Source organism: Aulonocara sp. 'chitande type north' Nkhata Bay, linkage group LG7, assembly GCF_057382095.1.
Source record: "Aulonocara sp. 'chitande type north' Nkhata Bay isolate Kocher_YH1m ecotype deep benthic linkage group LG7, A_spYH_male_GT1.1, whole genome shotgun sequence".
In the NCBI taxonomy this organism is placed as follows: Eukaryota; Metazoa; Chordata; class Actinopteri; order Cichliformes; family Cichlidae; genus Aulonocara; species Aulonocara sp. 'chitande type north' Nkhata Bay.
Window position 1 is genome coordinate 20,474,243 of NC_141350.1, and position 19,047 is coordinate 20,493,289.

At 40.2% G+C, this 19,047-nt stretch overlaps 1 protein-coding gene across 1 annotated transcript; it reads right to left on the bottom strand.

Moving 5' to 3' along the window:
* Positions 1 to 8,388: 8,388 nt before the first annotated feature.
* LOC147325058 (catalase-like) lies at positions 8,389 to 18,729 on the bottom strand. Its single transcript, XM_086299329.1, has 13 exons — positions 18,575 to 18,729; positions 17,799 to 17,970; positions 16,790 to 16,900; positions 13,953 to 14,083; positions 13,455 to 13,559; positions 13,114 to 13,239; positions 12,838 to 13,029; positions 12,499 to 12,651; positions 12,273 to 12,411; positions 11,667 to 11,797; positions 11,153 to 11,260; positions 10,839 to 10,922; positions 8,389 to 9,812 (listed from the first exon to the last, which is right to left on the bottom strand). Exons 1-13 carry the CDS (start codon positions 18,638 to 18,640, stop codon positions 9,747 to 9,749), a joined length of 1,584 nt encoding a protein of 527 aa, XP_086155455.1. The 5' UTR covers positions 18,641 to 18,729; the 3' UTR covers positions 8,389 to 9,746.
* Positions 18,730 to 19,047: the final 318 nt, after the last annotated feature.

Genomic DNA, 19,047 nt, shown 5'->3' on the forward strand with positions numbered 1-19,047 from the left:
GATTAAGGTTTCAAACAAACTCTCTCAATAGCCAAGTTTGAAGCTTGGGGGGTGTTCAAGTGGCTCTGCAAAACTTTCTGGGCATCCACAAGTCTCCTGCATACAAGGAAGGAGTTAACAATCTGCTTGATCTGACTTGATCTGACTTCGCACTGAAAATTATTGAAACGGTTACTTGATTGGTGCCTGTGGTTTAATAAAAACCACATGCAAGAGTTCTTGTGCCCTGTTTGCCTCCTTGTGTCTCAATCTGTTCCCCCCTACAATGTCATGTTATCCATGTTTCCCAAGTCACGTCTCTGTGTGTCTGCCTGTGTCTCTGTGCGTGTTCTCCCGTCACTTCCTGTTTTACTTTGGAAATTCCCTGTCTGTGTGTGCCATGTTTTCTCTTACTCTGAAAGTAGACAGATTGCCTTTATTGTCACTATACAGATGTACAATGAGATACAGAAGTCTCATATGTTATGTTTAGCATTGTGTGTAATTAGCTGTGTTCCTCACGTGTTTCCCATTGTCTTGTCATTCCCTGTGTATTTCAGCCCTTTTTCTTCTGTCCAGTGTAGTGATCTTCCTCATGGTTATGTGTAATTCTCCATGTGTTTAGTTCTTTAGGTTTTCCAGTTTAATTTTGTATTGTTTCTTCATTCAGCAATAAAGCTGCATTCTGAGTTCACATTTTGCCTCTGTGTATGAGTCCGCATTTGGGTCCTCTCCTTCCTACCTGCACATAGCCATTCATGACACACCAGGAACTTTGGCTGATTGTAACCCAAACCCGTTTTCACACCTTGGCTCGTGTGAGTAAGTTGAGGATGAATAGATCATACTTAAAGCAAACATTGCTACCATCCAGTCTGATAAACCCATTGCACTGAATAATTACAACAATTATAAGTCAACTGGAACCCAAATGTGCAATTTTAGAGCTGCCTGCCAATAAGAAATATCTTTTCTGTGGAAGCAGGAGAAAGTTTAGATTTTTTTCAGTAAATGCTTTTAATAGTGTTACTATTGTTACTAGCATTTGTTTATTTGTACACTGCTTCCATGTAGAATGTACCCTCAGTGACCTAACCTTGATTTGATTTGATTCAATTTGATCCTTAAATCCTTAGATCTGACATGTACTTTTGATAAATGTCCAGCAGAGGGTGTCAGATAGATACCACTGTGCATTTTGAAACATTGCAGAAGACAGAAACTAGATGTTTCAGCATTATTATTATTTTTTATTATAATTATCCAGTTTGGTTTTTTAGCCATCAGAATTTATGTCTGAAAGCCAACAAAGATACCCAACAGATTTACTTTGCCAAGTGGATCATCACGGCCTTGCCGTTTTGGTCCATTTGATCGACCTTTGTTGTTATTATTTATTTTATTTTATTTTATTTTCAGTTGTTACAGATGGGATAGGAAAGGGAGAAAGAAAGATGAAGGAACAGAAAAACAGAGGGGAAGGGGGACAGTGAGAAAGGACACTTAAAAAGAAAACAAAAAAAATCTCCCGGATCACCTGTTGAGAGACAAAAGAGAGAACAAGCAAATAAAAAAGAGAGTAACATAAAAAACACAGCACCATCGCATTAATCTAACTAACAGTAAATACTAAATATTGAATGTTGTTGTGCACGCAGGACTGACAGCGCACATTGTGATTTGAGGTAGCAGCCAAGAAAGGTGTAGTTTGTGTCTATGAACACCTGTGCGCGCACCTGTGTGGATGAGCGCGCTTGTATTAAAGGTTTCTCCACGTAACCATCTGCTAGAGGGTATGTGGAGCCATGGTACTGTCCCCCAGGGCATGAAGCATGCATGGAGGAGATCCAGGCCCCAGACATCCAGAGGCCCCAGAGTGCAAGAGCCCAAGGAGAACCACCGGGGGGGGGGCATCTGTGCCACCTTCCTGGGAAGAGCTGAGGAGAGCCCCAGACGAGGGGTCACCCAGCAGTCATGGAGCAGAAGTTAGAGGGGGCTGCTGTTGCGTGCCCATTGGCTCATGCCGGCAGCCAGCTGTGCCAGAGTGAACCGAGCCACAGGCCCAGAGGCCGGAGGCTTGAGGGTGTCCCCCACCCCTCGGAGGAGGCCCGACTGAGACACGGGCAGCAGGCCCCACCATACAGCCACCAGGAGTGAGCCGGTACATTCATGAGCACCCAGCCCCGGACACTAAGAACCACCAACGCCTGAGGGCATCAGCCACCAGCAGGAAGTGTGTTGAGGGGAGATAGGCTTCCACACTTTGGAGGGCCTGAGATGTTCCCAGAGATGTGGTGGCTGAGATCCGACCTGACATATAGACACAGACAAACAGGCACACACAGACACAAACGTGCATTCCCACCCTCATGCAAACATATACCAATACTCAGCACTCACCCAACGTAAAGACAGACACAAATGGAGATTGTACACACAGTCACACTCCCCAAACATACTCTATACCCCAGGTCCAGATATCCTCGCCCCCAGAGGAGGAAATTGTACCTAGGCCCAGGAGATGTTTCCCTTTCCCCCAGGGTGAAGAGAAGCAAACCGCCCCCGGCACTGCAGCAGCAGGGAGGCCCCGCATCCCAGACCCCAATCAGACGGCCAACACCTACGCCCAGCCCCTCCACGCCATTGGCTAACAGAGAACGGGGGTGGGTGAAGACCCCATACCTACCTCCTCCCACTCATGTGTAGCGTTGTTGCTTGTTGTTCTAAAGTGTATTTAAAACACGGGAGGGCATGGTGCTTCCTGCCAGAGAGCAGCAGGTGTCAGCACGGCCCCTCCCAAGAACCCTCAATGTCTACATGCATTTAAAATTGAGAGGTGGGCAACAGTGCCAGAGGCGTCAGCATTATTTTTCTGTCTCTTTAATTGTATCAACATATTTTATTAACATCCTGAAGATAGAGCCAGGCATTGAATGGTCCGATGGTGAGGGCCAGGTCTGACAGCTTGAGCTCTGCAACGCCTGCTGATATTTCTATCGTCAGCATCAATACTAAAAGCGGAAAAGCAAAGGCTGTACTCCTCCAGACTGGAAAATTCCATGGGGATGGAAGCGCTCATTAGAGATCACAGTGGACCATTTTTAAGGATTTTACATTCTAATCTTAAAACACGCAATAATGCCACAACACTAAAAAACAAAACAAATGTGCAACTGCTCCATACTTCTCAGAGGAATATGTAATATGCTGGACTAGCTCTTATATAGCACACTTATAATCTACTAGAGCACTCAAAGTGCTTTCTACAACTTTATGCCTCATTCAAACTAGCAGCCTTTTCTATGCTTAGTGCTTTCTATCTAATATTCACACTTGGACTGACACCTCAGGGAGCAACTTGAAGTTTGGTATCTTGAACAAAGATGGCATGCAGACTGTAGCAGACAGGATTTAAACCACCAGCCTTGCAATTGGTAGATGACATGCTCTACCACCGGAGCTACAGCCGCCTGTAGTGTTTATGTTGAAGACACTGATGTGATAAGAGCACAAGGTTCCCTTTTTGTTCATATACCTGAAAAAAAAGATGCTACAAAACCAAAATTTATTCATCTATCCATGAAGCCAGATAACAAACACCAATTACTTAAACTGCAATTAGTTTAACTCTAATTTTCTGCTTCTAAATTGTTCTTGTCAGAACAGTTACTTCATCATAAGTGAATGATGAAATTGTTTTAGTGGTGAATTCAAAGGAAAGCTAAAAATGAAGTAGCTTATCAGCAGGAAATGCATTACAAATGCTATAATGGAATGCAGTATGTTGGAATTTAGTATACTTGTATCTTTAATACAAATATACTTTATTATATCTCACATCACATACTTATTGTATACATTATTCCACACAGTTAAGTATTGTAGAATAGTTTGTCTTTCTCTCTCTCTTTATGCAGGTCTGACAGGAGGTCGTTGCCATGGTGATGGGTGAAGTGGGTCTCCACATAAGGAGATGCCCAGGAACCTGCAGAAGAAATGTGAGGCAAAGTGTTGGATTCCAGCCAAATAAGGACAACTGCGGCTTTCCTCCAACTATTTATCACACATTATAAAAGCTTTGTGGGTGTGGTGCTCTTTGTTTGTTTAGGTCTCCTAAGCGAAGCAGAGGTACACGGCAGCATCCTCTGATTGCTTGAATAAAGAAAAGATAAAGTCGTAGTTTGAGTTTGGAATGTCTTCTCTTATAAAAGAACCCAACAAGTACAAGTAAATGTTTTATTTTCTGGCACTCAAAGAGCAGCCTGAAACACTGATACAAGGCCACGTCACGCTTTGCCTCTCCAAAAGCTGAAATGGACATACATGCAGAAGTTTTAGTAACTTGCAAACATCTACAACAACAGTAGAGGGAGATATTTTATTGAAATTCAACATGAAAATAATCACAGGAAAGCGTTTTAAAGAGATATTTACACATTTATATGTATATACATATTAGCAACCTAGTTTAATTGTTTCTGATTACTAAGGACCTTGAAATGTACTTTATACGTTTTTTTGTGGTCACTACCGACTTAAATAAATAAATCTCCCCCTGCTGGTAATGCAACTCCTGCATGCATATTCCTTTCAGTTTGGAGAGGCAAAGCATAAAATGCAAAGAGTGGGCCAGAGTGTCTATTATATTTTTTGCCATGATATCGGGTTGAACTGGTGGTTATTTGCAATACCTTACTGTTGCCTTTCTATCAGCTTAAAGCAGTCTTGGCCATTCTCCTCTCACCTCTGACACGAACAAGGCTGTTTCACCCAGACAACAGCTGCTAACAGGATGTTTTACCTTTTTAAGAAGGTCTGTGCACCCCACAAATGGTTGTATTGGGAAATGTCAATAGAGCCGCAGTTTCTAAAATAAACAGACCAGAGTTCAGAGTTCTTTGAATCACCTTTCTTCCCCATTCTGATGCTCAGTTTGAACTTCAGCAGGACATCTTGTCTGTGTCTAAATGCACTGATTGGCTGATTAGATACAGTTAAACATCTACTGTTTAAACTGGCTGGTAAGTGTATGTTACACTCCAACAGAAGTTGTGTACTCCATTAAATGACAAAAAAGTTATTTGAGAAAAAGAAAACAGTGCAGAATGTGTCATCGTATTATCTTGCTCATCAAATGACACAATGACTTTAAAGCACTATTCTTAAGAGTGAGATAATTATTGTACATCTGTTGTGGTAACTGCTTGTTTAAAAAAAAAAAAAAAAGACTTGCCCATTGGAGACACTAAAGACAGTAAAAGATGTGAAATCAACCTTCCGACTGCAGCTCTCAGGGGACTGTCCATTTAAGCACATGAAAGGGGCTCTTCCAATGGACAGGAAACAACTGGTTTGTCAAGCTGCAGGATCGAGTGTCTCCTCTGGAGGGGCGTATCACTGTCTCGCTCTAAAATTCATACAGGTCGGAAATCTTAAAAACATTTCAAGTAATCCAAACCTGCCCTCACTGAGCAGGAAGGCTTCCAATGCCACGTTATTCCCTCTTGAAAATAAGCAAATTTTATCTTAAGTTCAACCATCTCAGCACTAAGTGCTAATTAGCCATCTGACTAGCTGTGCTTTCATGTTTCATTTAGTTTCAGTCCTCCAGCTAACTCGCTCTTTTAGCAGTCAAAAAACATGAATCAAAAAAGACCCTATCACACATTTACACTTTATAGCCAGCTAATGAGGAACATCTCAGCACAACCAGTGTTGGTCAAGTTACTTGAAAAAAGTAATCAGTAACTAATTACTGATTACTTCCCCAAAAAAGTAATCCCGTTACTTTACTGATTACTTATTTTCAAAAGTTATTAATTACTTAGTTACTTAGTTACTTTTTAAAAACACGATTTACAACCTGAATAGGTGATAAAGCGATAGATCTTTCAGCCCAATTCTACTTTTTCTACATAATCCATCATACAAAATGTAATCAAATGGAAAAGTCTCTTTTTTTAACTTGTTTTATCAGTTTTAATCTTTTAACTTTATGCATCAAGCAAAAATTTAATTATATGCAACATTCTCTGACTTGAATAAATTAGTCTACACATTCCAGCACATAAAATAAAATAAAATATTTTTTGTGTTTACACTCACTCTTTCAAATAGATGCAAGTAAAACACAGCAGAAAATAAATAAAGTCAAAGACTCAGCGGTCCTGTTGCTCTATTTTCACCTGTAAAGCAGGACCGCGGTAGGCGGAGGTTTACCCTGGTGCAGGTGTGCCGCGGTCAGTTGAAGAATCCGCGACTTTCTCTGTGAGTTTCCCATTACGTCATTGCGCACTCGGTGCTTGCTTGGAAGTTTAGGGGGGTTTTTTCGCTGTAAAAAGAAGTTTTCTTCCCACGCACGATGGACGCTAATGTTTTTGTCACTTTTTATGGAATCAAACTCAAAGTAAGGTCAGTACTTCCACGCTTTAAACGCTGCACGCTCATACTCTCTCCCACAATCGATATGTGATCCATTGTTGATCTGCACACAGCTGTTGTTACGACCGTCGCACTCGCTTACGTCACTGTCATTTGCAGAATGAGACATTCTGCAAAAAATCACGGTTTTAGTAACGCAGTAACGCAGCGTTACTACGGGAAAGTAACGATAATCTAATTACCGTTTTTGCAATAGTAATCCCTTACTTTACTCGTTACTTGAAAAAGTAATCAGATTACAGTAACGCATTACTGCCCATCTCTGAACACAACACAACGTGTTCTCTACATTACATTAACACAGCTATGGCTGCTGCTTGCTTTGTCATCTGGTCCTCACATCTGTCCTGTCTTCCCACTGCTGCATCACTTCTGCATCTGATGTTTCATATCCCACTGTCCACTATGACCAAGCCAGATTTTTGCTTTGAGCTTTGGAGCATTTTTTTCCCAGTTTTCCTCCTGCCTGATTTTGGCCTTTCACAAAAACCTGAATTCTGCTCCCTTTTGCTTTGCTTGTTTGCCTAATTCGTTTTTTAGGAAAACTCTTTTAGATGACTAATAAGTCAAAATTATTTTCTCAAAATTTCGACTTATTAACTCAAAATTTTGAGGAAAAGTAACTTGAAATTTTGAGTTAGCGCTGCCAATCTACGTGAATGACGTCATTTCCTTGTTAACCGGAAGCTGAAGCCCTGAGCTACAAATGCTACAGCTAAGCTACCAGTATTAAATCCAGTCATGAATGCACAGATTGCTGAGTATTTTCAGCGTGACTTCAAAAATGATGAAATCCTTGTGTTATTAGCTGAATCCGATGGCGTTATGAGGACGCTATGAGGTTATGAGGAAGTAGTAACTAGGGCTGTTCAATATAACGATATATATCGGATGACGATATAAAAACGTCTATCATTTCCTATTACGCTATCGTTTGTTCCATGGTGTCGTAAAATAAACTGTTTACAGCAATATTTTTTCATCGTTTTGATGGTCACTGTAGTGGATATATTAATTTCTTAAAGTTCTCTCTTTCTCTAAAGTTACTATCAGCAAACGTACTTGCGAAAGCGCCAATTTGTTGATCGGTTTTGAGTTATTAACTAGAAATTTTGAGAAAAGTAACTTGAAATTTTGAGTTATGTTTCTCCAAATGTCGAGTTAATAAGTCAAAATTTCAAAAAAACAAAAAAAACAAAAAAAAACTCGAAATTTCAAGTTATGGATACTTAGTGGCAGAAACGGGCTTCCATATCCATTACACATGAACATTTACTTCATGTTTCATTCGCTTTATGGAATCTTTCTTCAATTACATTTTATTAGCCCCTTCTCACAAGAACATTATATTTAGCATAATGCCTTTTAATACAGTTATATGGGATTACTTTCTTTTACTTTGTCTTTAAACGTCAATCTTTGTCAATCACAATGCATCCAGTATAACATTCTTTTATTTAATCACACATTTTTAAATTCAGAGATTCTTCTAGTTAGTAGCTGGCTCATGTGTGTCGCTCCCACTCACTCCACCTAAGTTACTACTTTACACCCTCACACACTAATGTTTTAAGTTGGAACCTCAAACAGCTAACAGGTCTTGTCAATTTACACCAAGTGGTGGCTTTGGGAGACAGTGGTAACCAAATCTGACAAAGATATGAGAGCCAAATTGAAATGCCAGTTTGGATTAAATGCTACAGCATCTCATGCACTGCCTTGTATAAAGGGATTGGAAGCCTGCACTAAGCTGTCTAATTGAAAAATTGAATTGAAATTTGTTATTGACTTTTCCAGCTTTATCTGTACAGAACAATGTAATTTACCTTCTAACATCACAACCTCCATGTGAGATAATGTAAAATAATGAGTCTGAACATAACTGTTTCCCAACTAAAGGTTGCAACTAAAGGTAGCATGGAAATCAATCGATCACTTGCCATTTCTTTAAAGAATGGAAGACAAAAGTAGACAAATGCTAAACTTTTAATTACAAATTCCTTACTACAGGCACAGAATAGATCTCAGATAAAGTTCAACTCCATTGTTAGTTGTAGGCTTTGCATATGAAAGCCACAAAAGACTATCTTAGTTAATATTACTTCTTGGTAGCATATTGCCACATACCACAATAACATTCACCAGTGGTTCAGCCAAATATGAAGAAGTAGTAACTAGGGCTGTTCAATATAACGATATATATCACATGACGATATAAAAACGTCTATCGTTTCCTATTACGCTATCGTTTGTTTCGTGGTGTCGTAAAATAAACTGTTTACAGCAATATTATTTCATCGTTTTGATGGTCACTGTAGTGGATATAACCATTTCTTAAAGTTCTCTCTTTCTCTTATATTTAATATAACCACACTACGGACGGACAAGACAAGCACCTGCTTTTATGTGTTGTCGTTAGCAACAATGACGGTAAAACCATCGCGTGGCTCCGCTGTCCGCTTGTTTGTTTTCCACACAAACCTTTCACAATAAAGCTCAACATCCTGTTGAGACTTTTCAAAATAAACTGAATCACGGGAAAGAGTCTGCAGATAGTTTATGGATGAGAAGCAAAAAAAGAGCCGTCAAGCGCTAAAAAAATAAACCTTAGACTCAAACTATGAAAGAAAATGGTGGCCGTTAAAACTTATGTCTAAAAATGTATAGTTTGTGATTTATATCGTTATCAGGACGATAAATGTCTTATATCGGAATATGAGATTTTGGTCATATCGCACAGCCCTACTAGTAACCACAACAGATCATTGCTCATTCTGGGAAATAAAGCAGCAGCAAACCTGTGGTTCATAAAAACTCCAGATGTTTTACCAGCTTAAACCGAGATTTGACATTAAAGCAGATACCAAACATAATTTTTAACAAGTGAACAGATTTCTTTTAAAGTTACAATGCTTTTTAAATTTTCAAGCATTGTAGTTTAGTAGTATACACACTCTGAGGAATTAGCTAAGACTGGTTTAGTAAATGAACTTAATGCAATCAAATCAAAATTAAATGGAATAAAATGCTCTTAAATGCATATTAAACTTGATTGATCTAACAATAACTATTCAAAGCTCAAAAACACTGCAGTAGAATCATGGCGACTTTATCTCAACCTTGTTATGTTGTAGATAACAAGAAAAATGCAAGTGCTGCTGAGAATTATTAGAAATAAACTGCTTGGAAAAACTAAATTAAAAACCAATTAGCCAAAACATTTAAAAACTAGACTGCTAGTATTCTGAACCTTTTCTGATGGCTCGAATAATGGTCCATTTTAGTTAACAGTTATCACACAGGTGCATCTTTTGAAATTTAAGGCATCACATCTTAGATGAGGCGGTGATGGCTGAGGCTCCAGGACGGCTGTAAACGTGCAAAGTGGCATCCTGAAAAGGGACAGAGTAAACAAACAAAACACAAATGAGATCAGATACAAAAAACAAAACAAAACAAAAAAAACAACAACAGGAGAAGGACACAACACATAACAACAATGCTCAGTAACCAGTGTATCTAAGAGACTACAGCAACCTCCCTGAACAGGGTCCAGTATTCATTACGGTGGTAGACATCCAAGAAAGAGACTCCAGTGTGAAAAGTTGGACAACACCAAGCCCTGATACGATTCATGCCTACTGGCTAAAGAAGCCGACTAAATGAGTGTCTAGCAGCACAAATGAACCAGCTACTAGTCAACGAGAGAGACCCAGAATAGCTAACGAAGGCTGGACAGTGATGATCCCCAAGGACCTCCAGAAGGTAACAGTCCCATACAACTACCAACTAATAACCAGGCTCAGCACCACATGGAAGCTCCTGTCCAGCTAACATGAAAAGGCACATGGGTTAGAGCGTCAAGCAAGTCATGAGGAGTCAGCTGAACGTTAAGAACAACACCTATGCCCTGTCCGTGATCAGGTACCCTGCTGGGATAATAAGAGTTAAAGCACTTTATTGTCATTGTAGTTATACAACGAAATTTGTTTGGTGGCTCACAGAGGCCAGCAGCAATAAAACAAGATGAAGAATAGTAACATAATAACCAAGTAAACGTAGTAAAAGTATAAAATATAAAGTAAAAAGAAGACACTTAGCACAGTAAGTAAAAAAGAAAAAAAAATACTAGTAGTTGGCCAAAGGTGGAGATAGAAGCCACTGACATCAAGACCAGGAAGCTCCTGACCATGCATGGAGGGTTTCACCCCAAGTCCAGCACCCTGATACTGTATGCTAAGTGGAGGAAGCCGGGGATTAGTGAGTGCCATCACCATAGTTCAGGATGAACACGAGAAGCTCGAGAAATACCAAGGGCTCAGAGAAGAGCTCGAGAAAATGTGAAGGGTGAAGATAACAGTGGTCCCAGTGGAAATTGGAGCACATATATACAAACATATACATACATACATACATACCTTCTTGGCCTCTGCATTGTACTTCTTGAGAAGAGTCTCAACTCTGTTTCCATAGTCTGGATGCACAGCCTTCAAATTCTCGACCTGCAAGACACAGAAGAAAAACATTACAGTCCTGGAGGATAGCAGGTTCTTTAAAAAACACATTCTCTCCATCTCCTATAAGCCATGAAGAATAAACATTCAGTAAATGCTATTGTAGCGTTTTAGATTACATTTATCAATAAGCACAACATCTTTCCTGAAACCTCACATTCCAAAAAGCACAAACTATGAGCGACAGCAAAGTGAGAGACTGTAGTGCTTGGACTCACCATGCGTTTCTGGATGAAGAGCTGGGCTCCTTTTAGAAACCCTGCCAAGTTCTGGCAAAGTCTCTGTCGCTCCTCCTCATTCAGGACCTGAGTGTAGAAGGTGCGAACCTGCAAAAAAAACAGGTTTATTCTCCAGAGGAAAAAGGAACTAATCAGAAACAGATTTTGACTCAGTCCTTAACTGGATTTCCAAGTTCTTAAACAACATCTTATGACATACAGCTACCGTTTGTTACTAATAAGAAGTGGCCTTAGCTACGGTTGTGTTCCTTCAAGATGAGGCCGAAGAAACCAGAAACCAGAGTGCAGTAACAGGAAGAAAAAGCCACTAAAACTAAATCTACATATTTCCATTACCCTTTAAAAAATGAGCAACAATTTCATCTTATCATTCGATCCACTGTTCATATTAAATACAGATTTATGCAGCTTTTTAATATTATCAAATCTGAAATTGCCTGGGCCTCAGACACTCTGTGTCACACGCCTACAGATCCTGTTAAATCATCATTACCTGTGTGACATTGTCTTCATCTGAGCTGTTGTAACGAGCAACATCTGCAGACACTTGGAACTTGGACTCCATAAACTGAGGCTGAGTCTCTGGGGCACTGAAGCTGTTAGGGTAGTAGTTTGGAGCGCCACCTGGTGGTCAAACAAAAACACTGGTGAGGCAGTGAAGGAAAGAAAGAAAAAATTAACAAAGACCAGATGTTTGTGGAAAACCATAATCAGTGACTATAGTGATGACATACGTTATTCACACATCTACCACTGTACAATGCATGAAATGTAGCGATAAAATGTTTTATCGCTAGTTTTTACATTTTGTGCACAATGTAGATGACTGTGGTTATGCATGTAAGGTCCATGTTATAAAATTATTTCTAATTATTTTATATAATAAGGGTGTTTTTGGATGACTAAGATTTTTTAAAACACCATCACTGATCGTCTACTTCAAAGGTGATATGCACTTGTGTATATGTCCCGTGTATAATAACAGTTTAAACGGTTAAGAACTCAGTATAAATAAACTGTAACACTACCTGGATTAAAATTCCAGGATTACTCAAGATTCATTTCTGAGCCACAGGTACCAGACCTGATCACGTCTCACCTTGGTTGTCATGCATGCACATCGGACCATCACGCTGGTAGTTGGCCACACGAGCCCTGAAGGGGCAGTTGACAGGGATCTGCAGGTAGTTTGCTCCCAGCCGGTGACGATGCGTGTCTGGGTAGGAGAAGAGGCGACCCTAGACAAAGAACATGGAGGACAGAGCTCAATACCAACCTAGCTTTTCTTCATTCCCCCCAGCTTGTCAAATCTGCCATAATGTCACCTGCAGCATCTTGTCAGGGCTGGGCTCGATGCCTGGTGGCATGTTGCTTGGGTCAAAGGCCGCCTGCTCCACCTCTGCAAAGTAGTTGGCTGGGTTCCTGTTCAGAACCAGTTTGCCCACAGGGATCAGTGGGTATTCTTTATGTGACCAAACCTGCACCGCGAATAAAATTTACAAATCACAAAAGTCATCTGTGATTTTCAAATGAGCACGTCATTATTTAGAGACAACCTGTGATAATATGGACGTTTTTGGAAAACAAGTTACCAAGTCACTGCACATTTATGTCACGTATTACTTTATAACTCAGATGTTGTCTGTTGTGCAGAACTGCGGTACCTTTGTAAGATCAAACGGGTTGAACCGGAACTTCTCAGCCTGCTCAAAGGTCATGACCTGGATGTAAAAGGTCCAGGATGGGTAGTTTCCATTAGCAATAGCATTGAACAGGTCTGCAATTCCATAATCTGGGTTGGTGGCTGCCAGGCGGTCTGCCTCTTCCACCGTCAAATTCTTTATTCCTTGATCCGTCTAAAAAATTTATTTTAAAAAAAATGAAGTCAGAGATGGCAGAACACACAACATAACAGCTAATAAAGCTGACCTCAGGCAGACCTTATAGTGGAATTTGCAGTAGACACGTTCACCATCGGCATTGACCAGTTTGAAGGTGTGAGAGCCGTAGCCATTCATGTGACGGTGGCCATCAGGCAAACCTCGATCGCTGAACAAGAAAGACACCTGCACAGGAGACAAGACGAGACCATGAAAACAACTGGAAGAGTTTCTGTGCCAATCACTGTCAATGATGACTACAAGTATAAAGACAGCGAGCAACAGTGCACAGAAAGACTTACTTGAAAATATTCTTTATCCTAAATGTGTATTTTAGAAACACCTCAGCTGACATGACATAATATACTAGACTTTTCAGTATCAGGCTCAGCAGCATCTACCTGATGCAGACTCTCGGGCCTCAAACTCCAGAAGTCCCACACCATGTCAGGGTCTTTCATGTGGGTTTGGGGATTGCGCTTCTGGGAATGGACGAAGGATGGGAACTGCACGAGATTAAAGATGGGACATTAATATAAGACAATGTACACTTGACTGATATTAGCACAGGTGTTGTGAGGAATGTGTCTCTGGTCTTAAATATCTTACATTAGGAATAACAAGCTTGGCTTTTATAACTTTGAGTTAAACTAAGAGTGTAAACACCCCATGTTAGATATTTAATGTAAAAACAAAGAAAACAAGATACAAAACTGAAAAATCATCCACTTATGAAACTAGATCTACAATCTGTTCCTGGAAGAATTATTTACATGTTAAAAAATAAATAAATTAAAAAAATAAAGTACTGCTGTAACACTACAACTCTCTGACACAAAATTATAAAAATCTGAACCATTACGGTCTGCCCAGACACATGCGTCCCTACACCCACTCACCAGCATGGCATCCCTGATGAAGAAAATTGGGGTATTGTTGCCCGTCAGGTCCCAGTTGCCATCTTCAGTGTAAAACTTGACTGCAAAACCTCGAGGGTCACGCACAGTGTCTGCAGACCCAGACTCTCCAGCTGGGATATTAAAAAACAAACAAACAAACCATAAGACAGCAACTCCTCAAAAATCAATGACGTAATATGGTTGACTATTTTAAACTAAATTTGGAGCCAGTGTGTACCATCTGCACCTTACAGCCAGTAGCATTGTTGAAAGTTACCTTTAATGTCCCTTCTGGTGTCACACAAATCAAGATGGTAAGTACACCACTTACCATCACATCGCCAGCTTCTTACAATGAACACTCCTTTAACAAATAACCACTTTTACTCACACTTTGCATTTAAAAGTTTGTTTTGCAACTCATACCAAAAACCTTTTCAGCAGTAAATCATTATCATCATCTTCTATTGTTGCATTTTTCTGAAACATTCAATATAATGTTTTAATTGTCCATATTATTTTCCTCTGAAAGCATTTCATAACTGTCTTCAGCAGACATGAACATGTTGTGAGAAGATTAAGGGCTCATATAATCCAGGAGTATATTTATAAACATACCTGTTTCATATTTAAACTGTCCTGACAGTTTAAATATAAGTATAGTCAAAGTTCTGAGGCAAACTCCATCCCATGCACAATTCTGAATAATATATATTGTTTTTTTAATTGAAATATAAAATATGCTGAAAGCAGATGCAGGACTGTGAAGAAGTGGTGTACATTTGTGATGTAGCAAATCCTCGGTGATCCCCAGGCCACAAAAACATGGAAAGCAACACAATCTTTAGGCCACTATGTCAGAGCTCTGTGGATATGGAACATTTTTCCCCATTAAGAATCGCCTGAAAGCCACTGATGGTCCTTAGTTACTAGGGGTGCAACGATACACAAAATTCACGGTTCGGTTCGATACTTTGGTGTCACGGTTCGATATTTTTTCGATACAAAAAAAAAATGTTCATGCCTTCTTAATTTGTCATTTATTAAAATTATAAATATATATTTTAACTCAAAAGTACAGTTTTTAAATTTAACCCTAACCCTTGTGCGTGTTTTTTTATTTTGACAGCGAATGCGCACCTGCGGACCACTTATGTGCAGCCCTGGTTATTTAGCTCGTCATATTGCAGCCACAGAAATTATTTTATCCATGAAACCATAAAGCTGCACTTTCTTTTTGCCTTATAGTCTGATTTGTCATAACTTCTCCGTTTTGTGGTAAGCTTTTCTTTGGCTGTCACTTCTTCACCCTGACCTGTCTTATTTGGCCCAGCAGAACTAAAATATATATACTGCTGCTTTTACACACGCACTCACATAAGCTCAGCGATTCTCTGCGCGATCAACCTCTCACATGTTTAAGCTGCGGGAGATTTCACTTGTCATGTTTGCATAGTAAGCTAACGATTGATAAGACGATGTCAGAGGAATTGGTGCGCAAATTATCATCACTCACAGATCAGTGCTGTCGCTCTCTATACACAGTTCACGCGATTGCAAAGTGAAAGCAAAAAAACAAGCGCAAATTTAAACGCGATTTCAATATGTCACATATTGACAGTGGCTCACCGATGCCAATGACATAATTACCCAGCTACATTTCTGAAAGAATGCAAAAGCATTGACATATATTTTTCCTTCCTACAATAGCCCGACGGGCAGGGAAGAGATAGATTTTGGTAGCCCGACTGAAAAAATCGCTAGCTCCAGGACGTTGGGCTAGCGATATTACGAGCCCTGTATCTGATTGAGGAATCACTCATCTTTGGAAAAGAGTTTATTACAGAGAAATGTCTCTTTCCAAAATAAAAGCTATACTATCCGCTTCTTCTGGGCTATATTCTCAGCAGCATATTAAACAGCTGTCTAAATGACTCGGCTAAAGTTAGTAGCATGCTTGCTTGTTTTTGTCTTTGCACTAGGATGATGTCGGCGTAAATGTGCAGTCATATTTGTTGTGTTCCCACTAGTGCTTTCAGGTTAATCTCGTTGAAATGACCTTAACGCCACAACACGGCAAATCTCCGTTAACGAGCTACCGCCGATCGCCCCGTGCATGGGGCTAGACGGCCAACACGTTAACGAGCTAACTGCGCTAACACACTAGTTCCCACCCATGTAATTGAGCATTGCATGGCACATCCAACATACTGTTTTACTTTAGTCCATGACTCGCTTACCTTCAGGGTCATACGTCACATGAAAACCAAAATAATTCCAAACGCCAGATCTGAATGAGGGTGGGGGAGGTCCATGTTACAAGGAGAGCTTAACTTCTGTCTTGCTAGCTTGCCCTGCGCTCTTCCTTCTGACGATGCTGTCTGTGTGGAGCGCTCAGTGGATCTGCGCTCGACAGTGCAGCCTAGGCGGAGTAGTCGAACGCAGATTCACTGAGCGCTCAACACAGACAGCATTGTCAGAAGGAAAGTTGATAAAATAAATTACAAATGTTGTATTGTTCGATACATATGCGTACCGAACCGAAAGCACTGTATCGAACGGTTCAATATCGATACGAATATCGTTGCACCCCTATTAGTTACATCAATTTAAGCTGCTAGCTAAAACCCCAGCACTGTCCGAAGCTGAGCTGTCCCTCTCCTGCTACCTGCAAACATCAATGAGTCATACGAGTGTAAGGACCTAGAGTGCAGTCCAGTGGTGCTACTATAGATTTCAATAGCAAGTCCAAACTATCACATCAAAAACAGGGAAGAATAAACACCCCCCCCCCTCACTAAGCAAATCTGTAACCAAGGCGAACAAGGCGTTCTTACCCACAGTGGAGAAGCGGACAGCAATTGGTGTAGTCTTGCCAACATGCTCAAACACTTTGGCTTTGCAGTAGCGAGTGATGTCATGAGTGACCTCAAAGTAGCCAAACGCCCCTGAATAATGGAGAAAAAAATAAAAATAAATACAGATTTTAAAAGACATGTATGCTAATATAAGCTTCACAAATTTCGAGTTCTTGTATTTACTTTATTTATCATGAGGACAAATATAAGACCCAAGTTGTTTGGGTCTTAGTTTGCTCGTATTCCAACAAACAACTCGTTCAATGTCTGTCCAAAGTCTGAAGCCCTGATCTGTAAAGCCTGTAAAGATTAACAATTGTTCAGAGTTAATCCACAAATAAGCAGGATCCACATTTCCTTTTAGACCACTTTATTGGTTGTTTTGTTTAACTTTGTATTTTAATGCAGTCATTTGTAGCCATCTGCCTGCACCAGAATACAATTCTTGATTCTTGGCCACTGCTTTATCTCAGAAATAACTGCACCACATAGCTGCTGTTAATACCTTTTAAACACCGACAATCTTTGGTGTCGGGAGCTGAATACACAACTTAGTAACTCTGTATTTGTGGCATTCTAGTTCATGTTAAATGTCCAAATACTCAAAACTTGTGACCATAGGTGCGGGTGACAATGCAGATCAACGGGTACGCACAGCTCTCTCTTCACCACGACGAATGGGTACAGGGTCTACTTTACTGCAGCCGCAGCACCAATCTGTCTGCTGAGCTCTTGCTCCCCTCTCCCATGAACAAGACCCCAAGATACTTAAACTCGTCCACTTGAGGCAGGTACAGGCCCTGACACGGGCACTCCACCATTTTCCATATTTGAGTATTATTATCGGATCAAAATGAAGAAAAAATATATTGTGATTGTATATCTGGCCACAATCCTTAGTTCTAAGTGTGGGCATGAAACGTCTTGCTGTCTTACTGACCTCAAAGCAAAAAAATGTTGAGTGCATGATTGCAGCATAATGCCTTACCTGCCCCTTTGGCATGGACCACTCTCTCTGGGATTCGCTCACGGTCAAAGTGGGCCATCTCGTCTGTGAAGACAACATCTTGAACCAGCAGCGGCCCTCTTGGCCCTGCAGTCTGCAAGTTCAATTTGTCTCCCACTGGATGGCCACCGCCTGTGGTCAGCACATCTGGTTTCTAATAATAGACACATTAAAAACAAAACACACAAACAACACAACACACAAACAAAAACAGAAAAAGCATTAAATATATACATCTTGAAGAAAGACTACAAGAACACTAATACATGACAACTGTCCTTTTCTGCTACTTTAACCTGATGATTCCAGTAAAGAAACAAAATCGGTGCAGCTGGTTTATTACTTAATTAATCAAACTAACAACACATGATGGCGATTTTGAATGAGGAGTTAAAAAATGCAAACTGTGTTACGCATAAAAAGTAACACGTGTATACAACGGTGCAGTTTGGCATCATAACAATTACTATGTGCTGTTCAGACGACATCTCTTTCACGGCTGGTTCGCGTGTTTGTTTTTTTTAGTGCCCAAAATGTCTCAGATGTGTAGTCACCCACTCGATTTCTTTGAAGAACGTTGGCTAAAAAGAATGAAATAGTAATGCTAGCAAGTAAGCCCTTTACAAAACAAAGTTATATGTCTGAATATAATCGTCTACTGAACGATAGGTCTATCGAAAAGCTAGCTTAAATCGCCCATTTCCAGTTCATCACCGCGCAAAACCAAAAAAAAAATCGATCAAACCGAATGAATAGACCTGAGAGCCTCTATTCGCTTTCCATGACTTCATTTGGTCGGTAGCTTTATCTCTGTTGTCAGCCATCTCGACAGCTCAGCGTTTAGACCACACACTATTCGGAATAAAACTCTTTATCCTGACTCCAGAAAAGAACATTTCTTCTTGGACCTTGCCTGCGATGGTCCCGCCCCTCTTACGCCCCTCTATACTGATTTGCTCACGGAGTAGCAAACAAAGTTGGTCAGGGGTATGTTTACTAGTTGGTTCACCCCAGCACAAAGCGTCTTGAAGCTTCATTTGCTCTAGTAGGACATCTACTGGACGTAAAAATATTAATTGGCATGAATTTGAAGAGTGTGGCATTTTGCACACAGCCTGTAAATGTCAACAACAAAAGGAGCGTGTAAAACATGTATATTGTAGTGATGGCATTATACTGTGTATATTTATACTGGCAGTATGGAAAAGGATTATTTGGAAATGCTTAAAAT